Source organism: Nerophis ophidion, linkage group LG02 (assembly GCF_033978795.1).
Source record: "Nerophis ophidion isolate RoL-2023_Sa linkage group LG02, RoL_Noph_v1.0, whole genome shotgun sequence".
Lineage (NCBI taxonomy): Eukaryota > Metazoa > Chordata > Actinopteri > Syngnathiformes > Syngnathidae > Nerophis > Nerophis ophidion.
Window position 1 is genome coordinate 13,637,769 of NC_084612.1, and position 22,411 is coordinate 13,660,179.

The window sequence follows — 22,411 nt, forward strand, 5'->3', positions numbered from 1 at the left end:
TTTATAAAAAAAAGAGTTTGTCCTCCGAACTCTGCACAAGAAGGCGAGGAAAATAGGTAAATGTTGACATGGACATGTCGACCTCCGAGGAGTGCAATCTTGGATCTTTTCGCATAGGTTTACATTCTTATTTAAAAAGTGCTACAAACAACATTGTGCAAAGTCTTTTGTTCTTATACCCAATGTTTTCCTTTCTAGAATCAATACATTGATTAATTGTTTTAAATTGATGTATATATATGTTCTGGAAGGGGCAGCACAGTGAAGATGCGTTAGAGCATCTGCCTCACAATACGAAGGTCCTGGGTTCGATCCTGCACTCGGGATCTTTCTGTGTGGAGTTTGCATGTTCTCCCCGTGACTGCGTGGGTTCCCTCCGAGTACTCCGGCTTCCTCCCACTTCCAAAGACATGCACCTGGGGATAGGTTGATTGGCAACACTAAATTGGCCCTAGTGTGTGAATGTTGGCCCTGTGATAAGGTGGCAACTTGTCCAGGGTGTACACTGCCTTCCGCCCGTATGCAGCTGAGATAGGCTCCAGCACCCCCCGCGACCCTAAACAGGACAAGTGGTAGAAATGGATGGATGTTCTTGAAGGCCAACTAGTCGAGAATTGATTGATTGATTGAAACTTTTATTAGTAGATTGCACAGTACAGTACATATTCCGTACAATTGCCCACTAAATGGTAACACCCGAATAAGTTTTTCAACTTGTTTAAGTCGGGGTCCACGTTAATCAATTCATGGTAAATAATTGAACGATTCTTAGAGATTTTACGAATATAAATTGATCTATCAATATATCATTACATTCCTACTATCTATCATTGTTATTTACACTAATTAAAATAAATGTATTATTTACATTTAGGTTATTTGTGTTTTATGCTTAAAATTGCAGTGTTTGGCCTGCAGCCTCTTGGCATATTTTTTATTTGGCTCTTGGAGGTAAAAGGTTTGGGAACCCCAGTATAAAACAAGTTTGAACAAAACCTGTTGTTTTACATTCGGGGCTTATTAAATAGTGTTGAAGCTAATTTAAAAATAATGATGATCAATGGCAGAGATAACCAAGCAGGTAGGAAATATAAGATTTATAATAAAGCTTTTATTTAACTTGTTAAAAACAAAATTTTAAATCATAATCATCAAATCTTATTTTTAAATTATATATATATATATATATATATATATATATATATATATATATATATGTTATATTATAATATATTATATTATATTATATTATATTATATTTTTTGCATCTTAGAAAACAACTCTAAGGGCTCTGTAATGCTGACAACATTGGCACTTATTTCACAGGTCTGGACAGAAAAACAATGAATGAAAGTAAAATTACCCCCAAAATTGACAGTCGTGATTTTATACTTGTTAACGAGTTTCAGCACATTTTAGAACGCACACTTTTAGCTCCAAAATGTGGGTAGGCCTGCATCAGCCTGCTGACTTCATAGACTGGGGCAATTTCATATTGTGAAGTAATAGTTTTGGTAGCATCTTCATCCTGAAACATGTTATTTTTCCACAGAAATTGAAGGATTTATCAAATTTGTCTAACAGATGCATTGTTGCAGCAATACAACTAAAGAAGGGGTCGACCTGCATGATGGGAATATGAGGAAAGAATGGACCTCTTCAGTCCAATTGATGTACAAAGCGAGACGAGTTTAATTTGCAGCAAACATTTTGACGATTTTGACTTAAAAATAATAAAAAAGTGAAAATAAGTGTTTTGGTCGGATTTGAAATGCATATGATTTAAAAGACTCAAGCCGATGGCAATCAAAAAACTCAATAACACCCTTGAGGGAAGAAAGACTGAGTCCAAACCTTGAGAAAAAAAACAAAAGAGCAGACTCAGCTCTCAAATTGAGATAAAAAGGTGAGCCGCAAGTATTCCATTTTTTGAGTACTCTTCTACTGATGTTTTCCTCAAGATGCTCGAAGAAATTGCTGATAGAGCACAAGGAAACATAGGCTATGGTGTCTATGGAAGAGCAACAAAGTCTGGAAGTGGGGATTCTTTTGTTTATTTTTTTTACTCATAATGTTAACTGTATCAGGTTTGAAGTAATCATGGACCGGGTCACAAAACAGGCAATCAAGTGATCAAAATTATAATTTTACATAAAAATAGTAAAATGGGTTGTACTTGTATAGCGCTTTTCTACATTTTTAAGGAACTCAAAGCGCTTTGACACTATTTCCACATTCCACCATTCACACACTGATGGCGGGAGCTGCCATGCAAGGTGCTAACCAGAACCCATCAGGAGCAAGGGTGAAGTGTCTTGCCCAAGGACACAACAGATGTGACTAGAATGGTAGAAGGTGGGGATTGAACCAGGAACCTCAAGTTGCTGGCACAGCCACTCTCCCAACTCTCCACGCCGTTACATGACTTTATCCACACTGTCTATGCGGGCAAATGTGTTCCAATTTTGTAGATGAGTATTCAAAGTGCAGTTACCGTATTTTTCGGACTATAAGTCAACAGTTTTTTTCATAGTTTGGCCGGCCGGTGGTGCGACATATACTCAAGAGCTACTTATGTGTGAAATTATTAACACAATACCAAATATCAAATAATATTATTTATCTCATTCGCGGAAGAGACAAAGAAAATGTCAGCAATCGTCAAACACACGTCAACCAATAAGAATTCAGCAGGGGAGGGTCATGGCAGAAGTGCATTGTGGGTCATGGAATGCTAACTACGGCAGTAGCATATAGCATAGCTCGGTTGGTAGAGTGGTCGTGCCAGCAACTTGAGGGTTGCAGGTTCGATTCCCACTTCCGCCATCCTAGTCACTGCCGTTGTGTCCTTGGGCAAGACACTTTACCCACCTGCTCCCAGTGCCACCCACACTGGTTTAAATGTAACTTACATATTGGGTTTCACTATGTAAAGCGCTTTGAGTCACTCGTGAAAAGCGCTATACAAATATAATTCACTTCACTTCACTAACTGCTATATGCTATATGCTACTGCCATAGCTATTAAAGTGGATCATTTCATCGTTGGCGGTAACTTATAAAAACTGAGAAGGGCTGAACAAAAATGGCACCGAAAAGGAAATCATGTACGGCAGATTACAAGCTGGACGTAGTGAAATATGCAGCAGAAAACGACAATAGGAAGCGGCGCATACCTTTGGAGTTGGCAGAGTTGTTTAGAAGCGACATCGAAGAAGAATATTTCATCGGATTTATCGATTAGGAGTGACAGATTGCTTGGTAAACGTATAGCATGTTCTATATGTTATAGTTATTTGAATAACTCTTACCATAATATGTTACGTTAACATACCAGGCACCTTCTCAGTTTATGCGTCATATAACGTACACTTATTCAGCCTGTTATTCACTATTCTTTATTTATTTTAAATTGCATTTCAAATGTCTATTGTTGGTGTTGAATTTTATCAAATGCGACCGTTACTCCAGTGCGACGTATATGTTTTTTTCCTTCTTTATTATGCATTTTCGGCCGGTGCGACGTATACTCCGGCGCGATTTATAACCCGAAAAATACGGTAGTTACCTACAGATTACACAAAAACTAATTGACATTATGGGAAATAACCGCCAGAATTGTGTTCAGGAGCAAAATAATATATAAATATTTTAGTCATCTGGACATTATGGCTCCAGAACATGTCATTTTTTGTCATGGCTTTGAGAATACAACTGATTTGTAGACTTTCAAGTGTGTGTGAACGTTTTAAACACAGACTGTACGGACTGACTACTCGCGTTTGACTTTCTTTCGACACAAAACAGAATATAAACACTTGATTGTGATCCAAAACATGATCAATACTGCTAAGAACACTCCAGCTACGAACAGATACACGTCCACAGAGTAGTAGGTGTACCAAGGCATCTTGTAGGATTCGGTCCTTAGGTGAGCTGCACCTTTGTGTCTCATGACAAACTCGATCCAGAACATGGCGTTGTCGAGCGGTGCAATGGGCTGATCTCTGTGCAGCCTGGAGAGTCTCTGCATGTTCGTCCTGTAAGACGAATTTGTAAGAACTTCCTGCATGGCCTCAAGGAAGTTGTTGTCTTTGTCCACTAAGGTTAACTGGAGTATGATAGCTGCTCCTCTTTCTGAGAGACGCAGCAAGTTGTCATACTGGTCGAAGAACAAAGGTATTCCCACAACGGGCACTGCGTGATACATAGCTTCCTGGACACCGTTTGTCCCGCCGTGAGCCACAAAGAGTTTCATCTTAGGATGTCCAAGGAGGTCGTTCTGTGGCATCCAGTCCACCAGGAGAGTGTTGTTGCTAAGAGTTGAAGGTTTGGCACCTTTATATCTCCAGATGACCTTCTGAGGTAGCTTAGCAAATGCTGTCGCTATCTCTTCGGTTAAGTCAACAGGAAGTTCGCTCACAAAAGTCCCAAGAGACATGAGGATCACTCCATGTTCTCCAGAACTTTGCATGAACTCCTCCAGGTGGTCTGGTAGAGGCTTGGCAGGTTGACACTGGAATCCTCCTATGTAAATGGCGTTGGGCATGGTGGGGCGAGGAAACTCAAACACGAAGTCCACTCTCATGAGCCAAAGGTCTGCAGACTGCAGTAAATGGTGCATATCGTTATCCGGCCCCAGATATTTGTCACATATTTTCTGGTAAATATACTTAATCACCAAGTTATGTTGTGTGTAGCCAATCCAAAACACAATCACATTTTTGACTCTTTGAAAAAAGCTCATCTTGTTTGTGTTCCCCGTTCCCGTAATAGGAATGTAAGATAGCGGCGAAGGAGCAATGGGGAAATGACCTTCAGTAGCGATTAGCCAGCGAACGTTGTACACGAGAGGAAGGTTCAAATATTTGGCTACAATGACACCTCCACCCCAGCAGGGGTCAGTGAGCACTAGGTCAAACTTGCTGTCTTTTAATCTCCTCATCAGGTCGTTGTCATCCAGCATCGCTGTGGTAAATTCACCCACAGAATTGTGAGCTTCAAGGAAAATTCCGAACATGCCAATGGTTAAGTGTAGAAAATTCGTCAGGGGTAAGGACCCCCTCTCATACTCCATTACCTCAACAATCATACTAGTGATAAACTCTTTGTCCAAGGTCTTTTCCACTGGGACGGTGACAGTGTGGTAATAGGAGGTGTTGTCTTTGATGTACCATGTCTTAAGGGGACGCACAATGGTCACATTGTGCCCCCGGGAGTGCAGCTCTCGGATGAGGATGTCCATGTTCACCCAGTGGCTGCCCTCGATAGGAAAGACCAAGATGTTGCCTCCCTGGCAACCAGCAGGAAGGACGACGAGGAGCAGCAAGGCGCCGCAGAAACACGTCAGTCTCATCTGGAATCAAACAATGTAAGACTCAGCAGTTGTGCTGCAACAATGGAATGTATTCAATTGCCTTTTATACAAAACCCAGCAAGGCCACGATCAGATCTTTGAAGCTTGATATCAGAGCTCTAACAGGTAAGTTGTCATCTTTATAAAAGGGAATGCTAAAAAAACAGCATATCCCAGCACAGCAGAATATATTTACTTACAGTAATGGGAAAAACTAGGCCACCCCATTAATTTATTTGTTCATGTAATCTAAGTAGAAAAGTTTCTATCTGCTGATTCCGATCAAATGAATTAACTGTAAATGCACTTACCATAAATACAATCATATTGCTGTACATACCATTTAATAATCATTTAAACTTTGGTTTTTTGCCCTCAAAGTCCTCCTGTGTCCACGAGGCTCTCTTAGTTTGTAAACATTAACAAAAACAAAAAGGATTTTGAGAAAATAAAAATATCGACCTAATCACTCTCGTATCGATCGTATACTGATACTATCCTTGGTATCTACACCACAAAATTATGGATCTCCTTTAACAAAATATGTACAGACTGACATTGCTGACACAGCATTAGTTATTATATTTTTTTCTCTCTAGACTCTTAATCTACTTGTTTCCTTTTAATAGCTGCTTTCTTTTGGCTGTAACGTGGTTCTATCCACACTTTTTTAACTTTGCTTGGCACTTATTTCTTCTGTTGTTTCAAACTAATTTCGTGGCTAGCCTAGCGCCAAATAACACTTAAATGAAGGAATCAGGAGAGACAATAATATCCAGACAACAGGTCTGTCGGCCATAGACATGACTGTACAGATAGAAGACACACGTCTTAGAGCCGCAAGTTTATAGCGACAAGGGACAAAATGTCTGAAAATTCCGTGGTTTTAAAATGCCCAAATATTAAGTCAAGGATTTCTGTTTCTTTAGCAGGCTACTCCAGTTCTTAGGATCTAGTATTCCATACACAGGGCTCGAATTTAACCACAGCAACCGCACCAAAAGCCGCGACCGTGCTTGTCACTTGCCATAATGCCCTAAAAAAGTGACGAACATGTGGTGACGGCCCTTGACTTTTTACTTGTTAATTGACAAGTGATGTAACGGTAAACGGTATAAGGAAAACTCCCGACAGTTAGTAAAACCTTTTAATTTTTTTAATTACCGAAAACCAGTCATTTATTAATACTTTTTAGGCAACACTGAGTCAGGCGCATGCACACTAGTGTCACTTGGCTTGATATTCATGGCGGACAAGCTACACAGACTTTGCTCCGGAGACTTCCCCTCCGAGTAAACGGAGCCAAGCTCTTAGTTTAAAGTCATTTTCCCTACCTTCCCGACGTGTGTTAAAGAGCGCATTGCTGTGTTTGGATGGAGACAGACACACTTGTCCCCACACTAATAGTACACAGCGAAAGACAAAACTATTTGATGTTGCTTTTATTTTCTCAATACAACGTTCATCAGCTGCCTCATACTTGCCGATTTCGGGAGGTGGGGGGTGTGGTCGGGGGCGTGGTTAAGAGGGGAGGAGTATATGTACAGCTAGAATTCACCAAGTATGAAAATATGCAAACAAAACCGTGTTTAGATAATTGATACTTCAAACTTGCATGAATAAATCTTAAGGAAAATAACATAACTTGGCTTCTGAGAGCTTCAAAATGTAATAAATAAAATGCTAAAGCTGTTGATAAACTAGCAATTATTTTAATTAAATATGGTCAGTTATTATGGTCATTTAAAATTAATTATTTCAAATTGTTTATTTTAATGTATAATTCTATGGCTGGATGTAATGAGTCAGAAAAAATACAAATAAAAATACAATTAATTTTGATGTTTTTAGCAAAATATAGTAAAAACTTATTTTTTTTTTTTTTTGTTAATAAATATATTTAGTTTTAGGTAAGATAAACATAATACAATTTATCTCTAGTCTGGATGATTTAGTTCTTGTCACCCTGTTGTCCTCCCGCCTTTTTTAAAAGGATGGTTCCATGAGCTGGGCAAACCCCTGGAGATGCCGTACGTCAGTGGTCCCCAACCTTTTTGTAGCTGCTTGAAAATGTGTCCCGGACCGGGGTTGGGGGGGTGGTATTTTATTTTTTTCATTAAGAAATACAATCGTGTGCTTACGGACTGTATACCTGCAGACTGTATTCATCTATATTTATATATTGTATACTTTGTGTTTTTAGGTTGATTTAATAATAATTATACATACATATATATATATATTTTTTTTTTATTTTTTTTTTTATTTATTTTTTTTTTTTTTTCTTTTGCTGCCCGGTACAAATCGGTCTGCGTGGTTGCAAACGCTGATTTTAATTACTCCGTCCAAGTATAAAAAGTTTTAATATTTAATTCTACTGTACGATGATAACACTTCTTAAAATTTAATCATTTTGTTGCCATACTGGTTCCAATGCTGTCACCATGAACAACACAACATGATTGCCCTAATCAGACACATTCAAATACAGGTCCAAAGTACAGTACCGTTCAATCACAAATGACATATACATAAATATTAAATAGTACAGTAGCTACGGTATAAAATAACATTAATAGTTCTACACAGTAAAACTGTGACATTTGTTCATGTTCCAATCCTGGTCATTACACTTTTGCAGTATTTCTGTGGCATACTTTACATCGACACAAAACCAAATCAATACAGCCATATAGTGAACACACTGTAGAGCGTGCAAATTTCATTTTAGCTGTGAGTTTCTTACTTACGGTGCTGCAACTGTGTTGTTTTTTCACATGGAAACAACACGCCGACTTGTTAAATCCTTTCTCATTGTCGTGTGGCGTTCAGGAGCGGTGAAGCAGCGTGGGTGAGGCCACGTTTCCGCTAATCTGTGTTGCAGAGTTCAGTAAAATATGTGTGGACAGTACACGCAAGTTAATCATTACACACTTCGAAAGGAGTGCTAATATTATTACTGTCTTGCCTTTATTTCTTTACGACTCTTTTTGAATTATGTAGGGTTAATTTACACTCCGTGAATTTTCCGACCGTCGTTGAAGTATACCTACGTTGCTGTAAACAACTATTGTTTCAAAATCAAAGAACATATGCATCATATTTGTAGGAAGGGAACTTGCTTAGCCCTGAAATGTATTTAATTTTTTAAATTATTTTCACATTGATGTTTTGTATTTAATTAACTCGAAATGAGACATTCGCTCACAGAATGTTGTCGAAGTGAAGTGCAAGCCCAAGCCTAGGATGCTAATGCTGATCATTACTGGGATGAGGCTACTTGCTGGACTGGCACTGTAAGTAACTATTAACTATTTAAAGTGACCATTGTTTTTCTGGTAGTAGACAAACCCCTATCTATTTTCGGAATAATAAAAATATGACTAGAAAAAAAATATTTCCAGTAAATTAAGCTGTATCAATAACTACTATTTAGGTATTGTATTGGATTGTTGACAATTGACACATTTTTAAACAAGACAAAAAACGTAAGGTGCCAATGTTAGCATATTAGCATTAGTCATTGCCATTTATCAATTGTAAAGCATACCTAAAAAAAATATTAAATTATTATTAAATGAATACAGAAATTGAATATTAAATTATTCAAGACTGTTCGATGGTACATACATATTTTCATTACATTGCTAAAGTCATAAGCCATTAAATGTGTTATTTTAACACTGCTACAATGTGTAGACCAGTGTTTCTTAAAGGCCTACTGAAACCCACTACTACCGACCACGCAGTCTGATAGTTTATATATCAATGATGAAATCTTAACATTGCAACACATGCCAATACGGCCGGTTTAGTTGACTAAATTACAATTTTAAATTTCCCGCAGAGTTTCTTGTTGAAAACGTGCGGAATGATGACGTGTGCGCATGACGTCCCGGGTTGGAGGGGACATATTAGCGCAATTTTCATCGCGCAATTAAAAAGTATTCTGGACATCTGTGTTGCTGAATCTTTTGCAATTTGTTCAATTAATAATGGAGAAGTCAAAGTAGAAAGATGGAGGTGGGAAGCTTTAGCCTTTAGCCACACAAACACACAGTGTTTCCTTGTTTTAAATTCCCGGAGGTGAAGCGTTACTATGGTTCCCGACCACTTGTCAACCGGCAGGTTTCGGTGAGAAAATTGTGGTAAAAAGTCGCCTCTTACCGGAGATCAGCTGAGCTTGTGCCGTCCATGCAGCTGCCGTCGACTTCCCTCAGAGACTGGCGTCAAGACACCAGTGGACACACCCCTCCGGTAAGGTACTATTTATTCTCACTAAAACACTAGCAACACAATTGAAAGATAAGGGACTTCCCACAATTATCCTAGTAAATGTGTCTAAAAACATCTGAATCTGTCCCAATGCAATCGCCTTTTTTTTTTTTTTAACTTTTTTTTCTAGTCCTCAGCTATCAATATCATCATCCACAAATCTTTCATCCTCGCTCAAATTAATGGGGAAATTGTCGTTTTCTCGGTCTGAATAGCGATTGCCGCTGGAGGCTCCCATAATAAACAATGTGAGGACGTGAGGAGCCCTCACCATTGTGACGTCATCGTCTGCTACTTCCGGTAAAGGCAAGGCTTTATTAGCGACCAAAAGTTGCAAACTTTATCGTCTATGTTCTCTACTAAATCCTTTCAGCAAAAATTTGGCAATATTGGGAAATGATCAAGTATGACACATAGAATGGACCTGCTATCCCCGTTTAAATAATAAAATCTAATTTCAGTAGGCCTTCAACCTTGTTGGAAGTACCGAACCCCACCAATTTCATATGAGCATTCACCGAATCCTTTAGTGAAAAATATTTTTCTTTTTTTCAAATTCAAGACAAAGTTATATGTTTTTTTTAATGGTGCATACAATGAACCGTGCATGAACATCAGCTTGTTCAAAGAACAAAACCAACACAGTGCTTAAACTCACAAATGCAAACCATATGGAAAATTAGAGGGAACATTGTTTGGAGGTTTCCATAATACGCCGATAAAGAGAAGTTTTTATTTACACGATGAGTCGGGTGTCTTGACCTCCGCCGAACCCCTGAGGCCGACTCACCGAACCCCTAGGGTTCGATCGAACCCAGGTTAAGAACCACTGGTGTAGACTATCTATGAATCGGGTGCTATTTAGTAACTTACTATGATGCCTTTATCTCTATTTTTACATTTTGATGATGGCCTTTTTATTTATTTATTTTTATATTTTGACATTTATTTTTTCAAAGTTATGTACGTATATATGTACATGTAGACCCTGTATCGGGACAGATTCATTAAAAGTTTGAGCAGAAATATGTTATATAGGAATTAACTATGCACAATAAAACATTAGCAAAATGATGTGTCACAGGGATGGTAAATAATTCCTTTGTGACATAAAAAAAACACAAGTAATGTAAAAAAACATGGCATTTACTTTTTTTATATAAATAAAAAAATTATCACACAGCAGTTTGGTTAATGAAGATGAAGCCTAATAAACAAGCTTTGTTCTTCTCCAACGCCTCCTTGTTGTTCAGTACAACATTTGGCCAGCAACAAAAAAACAGGATTGACACCTCTCACAACGAATACACAATCTTGACAGCCTGCGTTCAATTCGGTGATATGACAAAACTATTTAGCTGGTATTGCTGTTATTCGAACACTGATACAGTTTGCAGTTAAATGAAGGACAAATGAGGATGGCAGTCAACAAACTAACCATCCATCCATCCATTTCCTACGCAAGACTGTAAGCAAGTTGCAACATTGTTCACGACACATCACCTGCTACATGTTTCCTTACCTCATTAACTCTCAGTCACAGCAGCTGATGGAAGCTGTATTGAGAAAATAAAAGAAACATCAAATAGTTTTTCTCCTTCACTGTATACTTTTAGTGTGGGGACAAGTGCGTCCGTCTCCAATATTGTCCACACTTGTCGCCATCTAACAGTAGTGCACTCTTAAACGAAAGCCGGGAAGCAAGGGAAAAAATACGTTTAACCAAGCGCTTGGCTCCGTTTACTCTGAGGGGAAATCCATTCAGTTATCCATTTATGTCGCTTGTCCCTTTCGGGGTCGCTGGAGCCTGTCTCAGCTACATTCGAGCGGTAGGCGGTGTACACCCTGGACAAGTCGTCACCTCATCGCAGGGCCAACACAGATAGACAGACAACATTCACACTCAAACTCACTCACGAGAGCAAATTTAGTGTTGCCAATCAGCCTATCCCCAGGTGCATGTCTTTGGAAGTGGGAGGAAGCCGGAGTACACGGAGGGAACCCACGCAGTGATGGGGAGAACATGCAAACTCCACACAGAAATATCCGGAGCGCAGGACCGAACCCAGGACCTTTGTATTGTGAGACGCACTAACCCATCTTCGACCGTGCTGCCGGAGTAAAGTCTGTGTAGTTAGTCTGCCATGATTATCAAGCCAAACGACACTAGTGTGCGTGCGCCTGACTTTGTGTTGCCAAAAATGCATTATTAAATGACGTTTTTTTGTTAATAAATTAGACTGTTTTACTCACTGCAAATTATCATTAAACCGTTAACTGTTCATCCTTAGTCCATTAACAAATAAAAAGTCAAGTGGGGGTCACGGCATGTTCTTGCCGCTGATCCTAGTCAATTTTTTAGGGCAATACGGTAAATGACGAGGGCGTTCGCGGCAATTGCCGCGGTTGCCATTGTTAAATTTGAGCCCAGCATTAGACATCAAAAAGTCAGTCATTTCAATACAAAGCAAACTAAATATCTTTATGCACAATTATATCTACTTGCAAATGTTTGACCAAGTTTCGTGATGAAGCTACACGGTAGGATTTCTACCATTTTTGCTGCTTGTCTGGATCAATGTGGCCGTCGCTTAAAAGGTCCACCAGAAAACATTTACTGTCCATTGTTGTCCAGTTGTTGTTAAAAGTCAGATTTTTACAATATATTTAGATTTTTTTTTTCAGGGTTGAATAGTTGAGTATACTTCTTTTTACAATATATTTAGAATTTTTTTTTCAGGGTTGAATAGTTGAGTATACTTCTTCTATTCACCCCATTGCTGTCTTACTGTGAGACATTTTCCTCGCTGTTGCCCCCTGCGGGGTGGCGGGAATACTGCATACATGATCAACCTTAGTTTCAAGGGTTTCATCAAGCCTATTTGGGTGTTTGGCGGGCCGAATGAAAAGCTTTGTCCCCCAGTTGAATAGGCCTGTAGAAGGATTTGCTAATCGCTAACAGCAAGTAAGATCTCTTGAATGTAAACAAATGTGGGTGGATTTATACAAATATCGACTACTAATACCAAGTTAATTATTAATATATGGTCAATACTAGAGTGGTTAGAGCAATATTTTTCATTGTTAGTCATTTTTTGTTTTCAAACACAGTAAATTAATGCCTTGACACAGTAGGGCTTAGACAGAAAAAAAAATAATTTCAATCACAGCCAGTGGTTGGAAATAGTTGAAAAGATTAATTGATATTGTCACCCAGTCTTTCTGTATTTTTGGTCGATTATTATTTTAATCAAAAATGTTATCATTTAATGATCGGTAACATTTTAAGTATCAAAATCAGCATTTTTTTCCCCTCAACTACTTGGTATTAAACTGATACCTAAATGTCTAGTATTGCCTAAAGTTTCCAAACAGAAGAATAAATGTTGATTACATTTTATCAGAAGTGTAGATGTAACCATGTTACAATAGAAATTAACCAGCTATTAAAGAGGTAACTGCACTTTTTTTTTGTAATTTTGCCAATCATTCACAATCCCTGTGTGTGATAACGACTCATAGGTTTTCCTCTTTTTTTTATATTGTAATTATAAAACGTTTACTAGTTACTATTTAACTAATTAGAGTCATCCATTCCGCTTAAAAAGCCCTCTAAAAATATCCAAAAGTCGGCAACAGTACTCAATTTGCATGTTGTGAAATGTACATTAACCATGTTTCAGCAACATTGTTATTACAAGAGCTAATGCCGAAGAACTACTTTTAGGGGTGCCTTGATCACAGAGAGGTAACTAGCTTCTGCAGTAATTATATAAGCTGCTGCATTGCCTTTGAGTTGGTCAAAGTTTTTGCTAGAATATAAATCCTGTCTCTTACTTGTATACTAGAAGGTAATTGCCATAAACCGAGAAGTTGGCCAACTTTGACAAGGCAAAATTCCAAATAAATAGGATTTTCTTTTTTCAAAGTAAATTAGCAAGACGATCAATAGTAGTTTTGATAAAATACTACAACCTGAAAAGATTCAATATGTTACTGCATACGTCAGTAGCCAAATTAGGAGTCTTTATGAAATATTTTGAAATGTTTCTATTGTTTTGTACATTTCAAATAATATATCGTAATATATATATTAGGGCCTGCGATGAGGTGGCGACTTGTCCAGGGTGTACACCGCCTTCAGCCCGATTGTAGCTGAAATAGGCACCAGCGACCACAAAGGGAATAAGCGGTAGAAAATGGATGGATGGATGGATGGATATAGTGTATTAGGGCTGGGCGATATGACCTTTTTTTAATAACTTGATATTTTTAGGCCATATCACGATACACAATATACTGTATATAACGATATTTTGCTTTAGCCTTGAATTAACACTTGATGCATATAATCACACCAGTATGATGATTCTATGTGTCTACATTAAAACATTCTTGTTCACACAGCAATAATACATGCACATTTTAAACTTTAATGCAGAGAGGGAAATCACAACTAAGTCAATTGACCAAAACTGTATTTATTAAACTGTTAAGCAGTGGCACAAACATTCATGTAATTTCAAAACAGAAAGTGCAAGATTGTCAGAGACATTTCAAAACAAGCTATGAGTGCACTTTTGTGCATGATGTCACAAAGATGACATATAAAAAAAAAACACTAAATTAAAGTGCACTTTTTGTACAGAACGCAACTACAATAGTTTAAAACGAATAAAGTGCACTTTTGGGCATGATTTCACATAAGATATTTCAATAACTGTCAAATAAAAATGAGCTGCATAATAGGAAATCAAATCGCTATGTGGTAGGTTACTGCGGACAATATCTCCTTATGTTGTTGACTATTTTTTTCATACGGTGTTGATGTGGAAATGGTTGCCTCGGCATTTTGTTGGTGTGGCACCGAATGGAGATGTTGATATGCGGAGTAAGCACTTCTCTTTCTTTAGCAGGCGACAACAATGCTGACAACAATATCACTTCTTTCATATTTCGTTCTAAAAATACCATACCATACCAACTTTAATAATGTCTACAGGTAAAATTCCCCCTAAAATAGACACAGTAGTGATTAAAGCTTGTTTTCTTATGAGTCTCTGCACATATTGGAACACCGGGTCTGCATCAGCTCACTAATGTCACTACAGAAGACTGAAGGCAATTTTATATTGAGTAATATTTGTAGTATCTTTATCCCAAATAAAGATATTTACATGCAGAAATTAAAGAAATGATTAAATATGTCTGCTAGGTGAATTGTTGCAGGTTGTAGCAACACGACTAAAGAAGGGGGCAGCATGCATACATTCCCAAATGATGGGAATATGAGGAAAGTACGGACCTCTCAAGTCAAATTGACATGCGTAAAATAGTATGGACCATGCGAGAGGAGTGTGATTTGCAGCAATTAAATTATTCTGACTTCCAAGAAGAAGGGTTTATGTCAGAGTTGCAATTCTAAAAATCAGGAACACTCGAGGGGCGAAAGACTCTGAGTCAGATGCTGCAGGAAAAACTGAAAAAAAAAGCAGACTCGGCACTCAAAAATGAGGAAAAAAAAGGTAATCTGCAAGTTTTCTCTTTTGCGTGTTTTACAAATGTTTTCCTCAAGATGCTAAATACTGTATCACAATATAAGTGTTTTATAATGGTTGATATCGATATTTATTGATATTATTTATGACCCATCGAAAAAAAGGAACAGGAGAAAAATATATTAAATCTTGACATTTTTATTGTAAATATAATAGTCCCCTCATTATTCTCTCCGCTATCAAAGTAGAAAGGAAAGAAAATGTCAACACAACCATGTAAAACATTCAAACAATCAATGTAAACACCATTTTTAAATTTCATTGAACACTTAACAATAACCTCTTCAGGGGGAACTGCACTTTTTGGGGATTTTTTTCTTCTCATTCACAATCCTTATGAGTCAAGAACGCATGTATTTAATTTTGTTTGCATTCAAATTTGTCAGAAATGGCTGGTTGTAGGTGGCTAGCAATGGTGCTAATGGGAATAATCTATTTTGCCTCTAAATAACTCTAAAAGTACATAAAAAAAACACCAACAATAGTTCATTTAAATCTTGTGATGTGAATTTTAACCAAGTGTTAGTGTTATTATAAACATAATTTTTTTAGCCGTGCCGTGATTACAGAGGGCTAATTTGTGAAGCCACAGTGTTGACATACTGAGCTGCTGTTTATGATCTGCTGTTAGATGTAAACACATTTTTTTGTGATATTGATTACATCTCTATCGCTTTATATATTGATAAAGTTTTATCATCCAGCCCTAGTTCCAAATACAGTTGTTTATCGACCAGTTACACAAAAACTAATATCAATTATGGTAAATGACTGCCAGATTCATCTTTAGGAGCAAACAGTACATGAAGAAAACTTTTGGTCATTTGGACGCTATGAATCCAGATCAAGTCAGGGTTGTTATGGCCCTCGGAGAACCCCGGTTTCAAAATGACATTGAAGTACAACTGATTTCTGGATTTTCAAGTGTTTGTTGACTTTTTATAAAGGCTGACTACTCTCGTTTGACTTTCTTCCGACACAAAGTAGAATATAAACACTTGCTTGTGGTCCAAAACATGATCAACCCTGTTACGACAACTCCAGCTAGGAACAGATACACGTCCAAAGAGTAGTAGATGTACCAGGGCATCTTGTAGGATTCGGTCCGCAAGTGAGCTGCACCTTTGTGTCTCATGACAAACTCGATCCAGAAGATGGCGTTGTCGAGTGGTGCGATGGGCTGATCTCTGTGCAGCCTGGAGAGTCTCTGGATGTTCTTCCTGTAGGATGAATTTGTAAGAACTTCCTGCGTGGCCTTCAGGAAGTTCTCTTGGCCTAATGAGGAAAACTCGAGTATGATGGCCGCTCCTCTTTCCGAGAGACGCACTAAGTTGTCATACTGGTCGAAAAACAAAGGTATTCCCACAATAGGCACTCCGTGATACATAGCTTCCTGAAGACCGTTTGTCCCGCCATGAGCCACAAAGAGTTTCATCTTGGGATGTCCAAGGAGGTCGTTCTGTGGCATCCAGTCCACCAAGAGAGTGTTGTTGCCAAGAGTTGAAGGTTTAGCACCTTTATATCTCCAGATGACCTTCTGAGGCAGCTTGGCAAATGCTGTTGCTATTTCTTCGGTTAAGTCGGCAGGAAGTTTGCTCACAAAAGTCCCAAGAGACATGAGGATGACTCCATGTTCTCCAGAACTTTGCATGAACTCCTCCAGGTGGTCTGGTAGAGGCTTGGCAGGTTGACACTGGAATCCTCCTATGTAAATGGCGTTGGGCATGGTGGGGCGAGGAAACTCAAACACGAAGTCCACTCTCATGAGCCAAAGGTCTGCAGACTGTAGTAAATGGTGCATATCGTTATCCGGCCCCAGATATTTGTCACATATTTTCTGGTAAATGTACTTAATCACCAAGTTATGTTGTGTGTAGCCAATCCAAAACACAATCATATTTTGAAATCTTTGAAAAAAATTCATTTTGTTGGTGTAGCCCGTTCCCGTAATTGGGATATAAGATAGTGGCGAAGGAGCGATTGCAAAATGACCCTCAGTAGCGATTAGCCAGCGAACGTTGTACACGAGAGGAAGGTGTAAATATTTGGCTACAATTGCACCTCCACCCCCGCAGGGATCTGTGAGCAGTAAGTCAAATTTGCTGTCTTTCAATCTCCTCATCAGGTCCTCGTCTTTAAGCAATTCGCCCACCACATTGTGAGCGTCAAGGAACATTTCGAACATTCTCACGGTTAGGTTGAGTAAATTCGTCAGGGGTAAGGACCCCCTCTTAAACTTCATGATTTCAAATGTCATGCTGTTGATGAAGTCTTTGTCCATGGTCTTGTCCTCTGGAATGGTGACAGTATGGTAATAGGAGGTGTTGTTTTTGATGTACCACGTCTTGCTAGGGCACACAATGGTCACATTGTGGCCCCTTGAGTGCAGCTCTCGGATGAGGATGTCCATGTTCACCCAGTGGCTGCCCTCAATGGGAATAACCAAAATGTTGCCTCCCTGGCAACCAGCAGGAAAAATGACGAGGAGCAGCAAGGCACCGCAGAAACACATCAGTCTCATCTGAAATGAAAAACAATATAAGACTCAGCAGACGTGCTGCAACATTGGATTGTATTCAATTGCCTGTTCCTTTTATACAGATCGCAGCAAACACGCAATCAGATAATTGATCTTTGAAGCTTGATATCAGAACTGTAACAGGCTGGCATAGTTATAAAAGGGAATGCCAAAAAATCTGGCATATCCCAGCTTTGCAGAATATATTTACTTACAGTAATGGGAAAAACTAAGCCACCCCATTAATTTATTTGCTCATTTAATCTGAGTAGGAATGTACCGATCAGGGTTTTATGCTGTGGCTTCCATAAATCCATTTTCTACCGCTTAGTCCCTATCAAAGGTCGCGGGGGTGGCTGGAGTCTATCCCAGCTGCATTCGGGCGAAGGTGGCGTACACCCTTGACAAGTCTACATCATCGCTGGGCCAACACGGATAGACATTCACACTCAAAATAACACACTAGGGCCTATTTAGTGTTGCCAATCAGCCTATCCTCAGGTGCATGTCTTTGGAGGTGGTAGGAAGCCAAAGTACCCACGCAAGCACGGGGGGGGGAACATGCAAACTCCACACAGAAAGACCTTGAGAACCCAATACCTTTTTCTTGTGAGGCACACACACTAGATGAAGAATTAATATTAATCCTCACAAAGGGCTAAAAAAAGGCGTCTTTTTTTGTCTTTTTCGCTATCTCCAGGTCGAGTATTGGATGTCACTGATGACCAACTTCTCGGTTTATCGCGATCATGAGCAGCAGCTGAATTTGTCAACACTGCAGCTGCACAAGCTAGTTGGCTCTCTATCACGTCGCGGCTAAACATATTTTATTCTGCATAAACGATTATAATAACAATATTCTTATTTCTTGGTTAATATTCAGATCAGAATATGTAAATTTGGTGTTGTCGGCACTTTTTTTAAGATGGTGCCACTGTAGTGGCTGCTGTTGGCAGGAGCTCTGTGCTCTTGTATCATCCTTTTGTGTTGCTGAGGTTTCCCTCTTGTTTTCATGGGGTTTTTTTTGCCTTTTGGTCCCGGGACCCTTTGGGACTATGTGACAAGGGGTGGCACTTTTGTGACTTCTGCTGTGATTTTTTTGTGAACTTCTGGATCTGCCTCCCGAGAGCCTTTTGGAGACCATCTGCTGGGTCTCTGCCACACCAGAGTCCGTTTGTAGAGACTGGAGAAGATTCGGATGAAGAGACAGGGCTGCGGAGCTGGCACTGAGCGCCGGGACGGATAAGCTTCACCGTGTCTTGGCTTAATGAGCAGGTATCGGACACTTCAGTCCCCTTGGATGTATCCTCGCTCATCCATGCAGACTGGACACTGGCCAACAGTTAATGGGCGGCCGAGGGTGGAGTCGGCTTTCTTGGTTGCTTTTTGGGTCTGCTCTTGTCTCTGGCCATGCTCCCCCTACCCTAGCAGACGATAGCGTGAAACACTGCAGAGGCCACCACAGTGTATACTAAGGGTGTGGGGAAAAATCGATTTGAATTTGAATCGTGATGCTCACTTTGTGCGATTCAGAATCGATTGTCATTTTTAAAGAAATCGATTTTTTTTTTTTTTTTTATCAATCCAACATAACAATACACAGCAATACCATAACAATGCAATCCCTTTCCAAAACCAAACCTGACCCAGCAACACTCAGAACTGCAATAAACAGAGCAATTGAGAGGAGACACAAACACGACACAGAACAAAAGCAAAAGTAGTTAAACAAAAATGAATATTTTCAACAACAGTATCAATTATAGTTATAATTTCAGCATAGCAGTGATTAAAAATCCCGCATTGACATTATCATTAGACATTTATAAAAATAAAAAAACAATAGTGTCACAGTGGCTTACACTTGCATCGCATCTCATAAGCTTGACAACACACTGTGTCCAATGTTTTCACAAAGATAAAATAAGTCATATTTTTGGTTCGTTTAATAGTTAAAACTAATTTACATTATTGCAATCAGTTGAGAAAAAAATGTCCTTAACAATTATAAAAGCTTTTTAAAAAAGTCTACTACTTTGCTAGCATGTCAGCAGACTGGGGTAGATCCTGCTGAAATCCTATGTATTGAATGAATACAGAATCGTTTTGAATTGGAAAAATATCGTTTTTGAATCAAGAATCGCGATGAATCGAAAAAAATCGTTTTATAATCGAATAGCGACCCCAAGAATCGATATTGAATCGAATCGTCGGACACCCAAAGATTTGCAGCCCTAGTGTATACGTTTTTATTTTTGTTGTCTTCCTTTTGTAGATGTGTGTAGAAGTGGCTGGTTGCATCAGCTCTCCTCGTTTAATGTCCTTTGTGTTCTTTGATGTTTCCCTCTTACACACATGTTTGAGTTTTTTTTTTCATGCCCTCTCACCTTTTTCGCGAGGAGCGCCGGAAGTTGGCAGACAAGTCAGCAATCCTGTTCTGTCTCCTTAAAATGTTTGTCTGCTCTTGAATGGGATTGTGCTGAAAATCTTAATTTCCCCTCGGGATTGTTTAAGTACTGATTCTGTCTCTGATTTTTTGGATGCGTTTTTAGAGTGTTTTAAGCATCCAATGAATTACTCCCATAGCACCATTACTAGCCACCTAGAAGGAGAAATAAATATTACAAATCATAATACAAAAAAAAACAACATATATGTTGTCTCTCATAAAGATTTTGAATGATAGGCAAAATACAAAAAAGTGCAGTTCTCTTATGAGTTACAGAAATGCAGTTTATTTTCCATAATGTAAGTGATTATTATTAGTTAGAAGCCAGATGAGATGGTTCGGTCATCTGGTCAGGATGCCACCCGAACGCTTCCTTAGGGAGGTGTTTCGGGCAAGGCCGACTGGTAGAAGACCACGGGGAAGACCCAGGACATGTTGGGAAGACTGTGTCTCCTGGCTGGCCTGGGAACGCCTGGCGATCCCGCCGGGAGGAGCTGTACGAAGTGGCTGGGGAGAGGGAAGTTTGGGCTTCCCTGCTTAGGCTGCTCAGATAAGCGGAAGAAGATGGATGGATGGTTGGGAGTGTTTTCACACTGCATGGAGACACTTAATTAGCTGCAGCCAAAAGGGATCAGCATTTGTGATCAGCATTAAAATGCATTACTCAGCAATGGCGAGCACATACTTTTTCACAAAAATCCGCCGATACTTATCGGTGGCCGATCGATCGGCACATCCCGCAATATAACTGTTATTCTGTGTGAAAAGGGCTATTAAACACTTTGTCCTGGTTAAAAAGTTCAAATATTTAATCTACTGTAATATGATTAGACTTCTTAAATTGGATCATGTTGTTGCCATGCTGTGAACATTACAACATCATTAGACAAATGGAAAGACAGGTCCAAAGTACAGCACAATCAGAAATGACATACAGTAGGCAGACATATTCAACGTGCAGCTTTGTCTCACATTTCCACAGGTTGTAGTGTAGTATAATAGTAGTTCTGCAGACCCACAGTAAGATTAGGTGACATTGTTTCATGTGTTAATCCTATAAGTACACTTTCACAGTAAATATTCAGTTCATGCCTACATTGTGACAAACTTTGCATCGACCCAAAACCGAACTGATACACGAAGCAATAGACAAACTTACTGGAAAGCGTGCATGTTGCATTGTAGGTGTGCGTTGCTTACTTACGGTGCAATTGTGTTGTTTTTTCTAATGGAAACAACTCTCCGGCTTGTTTTGAGTCACTTCCGTCGTGTGGCGTTCAGGGTCAGTGCAGCAGCGTGGGAGAGGCCATGTTTCCGCCAACCTTTGTAAGAGAGTTGACTGAGTACACGCAAATTAATCATTACAACCCGTCAAATGAAGTGCTAATATTACTATTGTCCTGCCTTTATGTCTTTACGGCTCTGTTCAAATTATGTAGGGTTGTTTTACGCTTAGCTCCTCGAAATGTCCGACCGTATTTAAAGTACATCTACTAAACGGTAAATAAGAGAGGGACAAGCGGTGAACAATGGATGGATGAAAGAACCTGTTACCTATTTCTCCAAATTAAAACAAAACATGCCACATGTGTTAAGTGAGGGGGCTGGCCTGGCCTTGGTTTTTTAATTTGTTTGATTATTTGACATTCATATTGTAGTTGTACATAAAATTTACTAGAAACGAGACACTATATCTAGCTAGCTGTTGTCGAAGGCAAGTGCAAGCCCACTTTGCATGTAGATCCTTAAGTGGATACGGCTACACACTGGAGTGGTACTGTAAATAACCATCCACCCATCTCATCCATTTTCTACCCCTTATCCCTTTCGGGGTCGCGGGAGGTGCTGGAGCCTATTTCAGCTACAATCGAGCGGAATGCAGTGTACACCCTGGACAAGTCGCAACCATTCACATGTTAAAGCGACCCCTGGGCAAGACATTGTTTTTCAGGAAGTAGACACATGCTTTTTTTTTTTTTTGAAAATGCCACGTTCATAAAATATGACTTGGAAAAAAAAACCTTCCAGTAAATTAAGCTCAGTTAATGACTACTATTTAGTTACTGCATTGTATTGTAAACAATTAACATGTTTTATTTAACACAAGACTAGTGTGTGAGTGTGAATGTTGTCTGTCTATTTGTGTTGGCCCTGCAATGAGGTGGCGACTTGTCCAAGGTGCACCCCGCCTTCCGCCCGATTGTAGCTGAGATAGGCACCTATGCCCCCCGCGACCCCAAAGGGAATACGTGGTA

The 22,411-nt window shown here is 39.2% G+C and overlaps 2 protein-coding genes across 6 annotated transcripts; both read right to left on the reverse strand.

Annotated features, from left to right (window-relative positions):
• Positions 1-618: 618 nt before the first annotated feature.
• LOC133536949 (UDP-glucuronosyltransferase 2C1-like) lies at positions 619-8,224 on the reverse strand. 2 transcript variants are annotated; one of them, XM_061877706.1, is made up of 2 exons: positions 8,107-8,224; positions 619-5,356 (listed from the first exon to the last, which is right to left on the reverse strand). In XM_061877706.1, exon 2 carries the CDS (start codon positions 5,354-5,356, stop codon positions 3,773-3,775), a length of 1,584 nt encoding a protein of 527 aa, XP_061733690.1. In that variant the 5' UTR covers positions 8,107-8,224; the 3' UTR covers positions 619-3,772. The 2 variants fall into 2 exon arrangements, with proteins under 2 accessions (XP_061733690.1, XP_061733701.1); XM_061877717.1 differs by having other exon boundaries at positions 8,103-8,198.
• A 7,087-nt stretch (positions 8,225-15,311) lies between these two features.
• On the reverse strand, positions 15,312-21,932 carry LOC133536967 (UDP-glucuronosyltransferase 2C1-like). 4 transcript variants are annotated; one of them, XM_061877762.1, is made up of 3 exons: positions 21,361-21,931; positions 20,095-20,309; positions 15,312-17,710 (listed from the first exon to the last, which is right to left on the reverse strand). In XM_061877762.1, the coding sequence occupies exon 3, from the start codon at positions 17,708-17,710 to the stop codon at positions 16,142-16,144; it is 1,569 nt and encodes a 522-aa protein (XP_061733746.1). In that variant the 5' UTR covers positions 20,095-20,309; positions 21,361-21,931; the 3' UTR covers positions 15,312-16,141. The 4 variants fall into 4 exon arrangements, 3 of the variants coding, with proteins under 3 accessions (XP_061733746.1, XP_061733728.1, XP_061733737.1); XM_061877744.1 differs by lacking the exon at positions 20,095-20,309 and having other exon boundaries at positions 21,316-21,932; XM_061877753.1 differs by lacking the exon at positions 20,095-20,309 and having other exon boundaries at positions 21,361-21,929.
• Between the last annotated feature and the right edge of the window lie 479 nt (positions 21,933-22,411).

Bases quoted from the DNA above. Each gene is read 5' to 3' on its own strand.
- LOC133536949 (XM_061877706.1), bottom strand. From the start codon at position 5,356: ATGAGACTGACGTGTTTCTGCGGCGCCTTGCTGCTCCTCGTCGTCCTT.
- LOC133536967 (XM_061877744.1), bottom strand. From the start codon at position 21,336: ATGCAACATGCACGCTTTCCA. The intron at 17,711-21,315 runs GTAAGTTTGTCT...TTTTCATTTCAG, and splicing joins TGCAACATGCACGCTTTCCA to ATGAGACTGATGTGTTTCTG.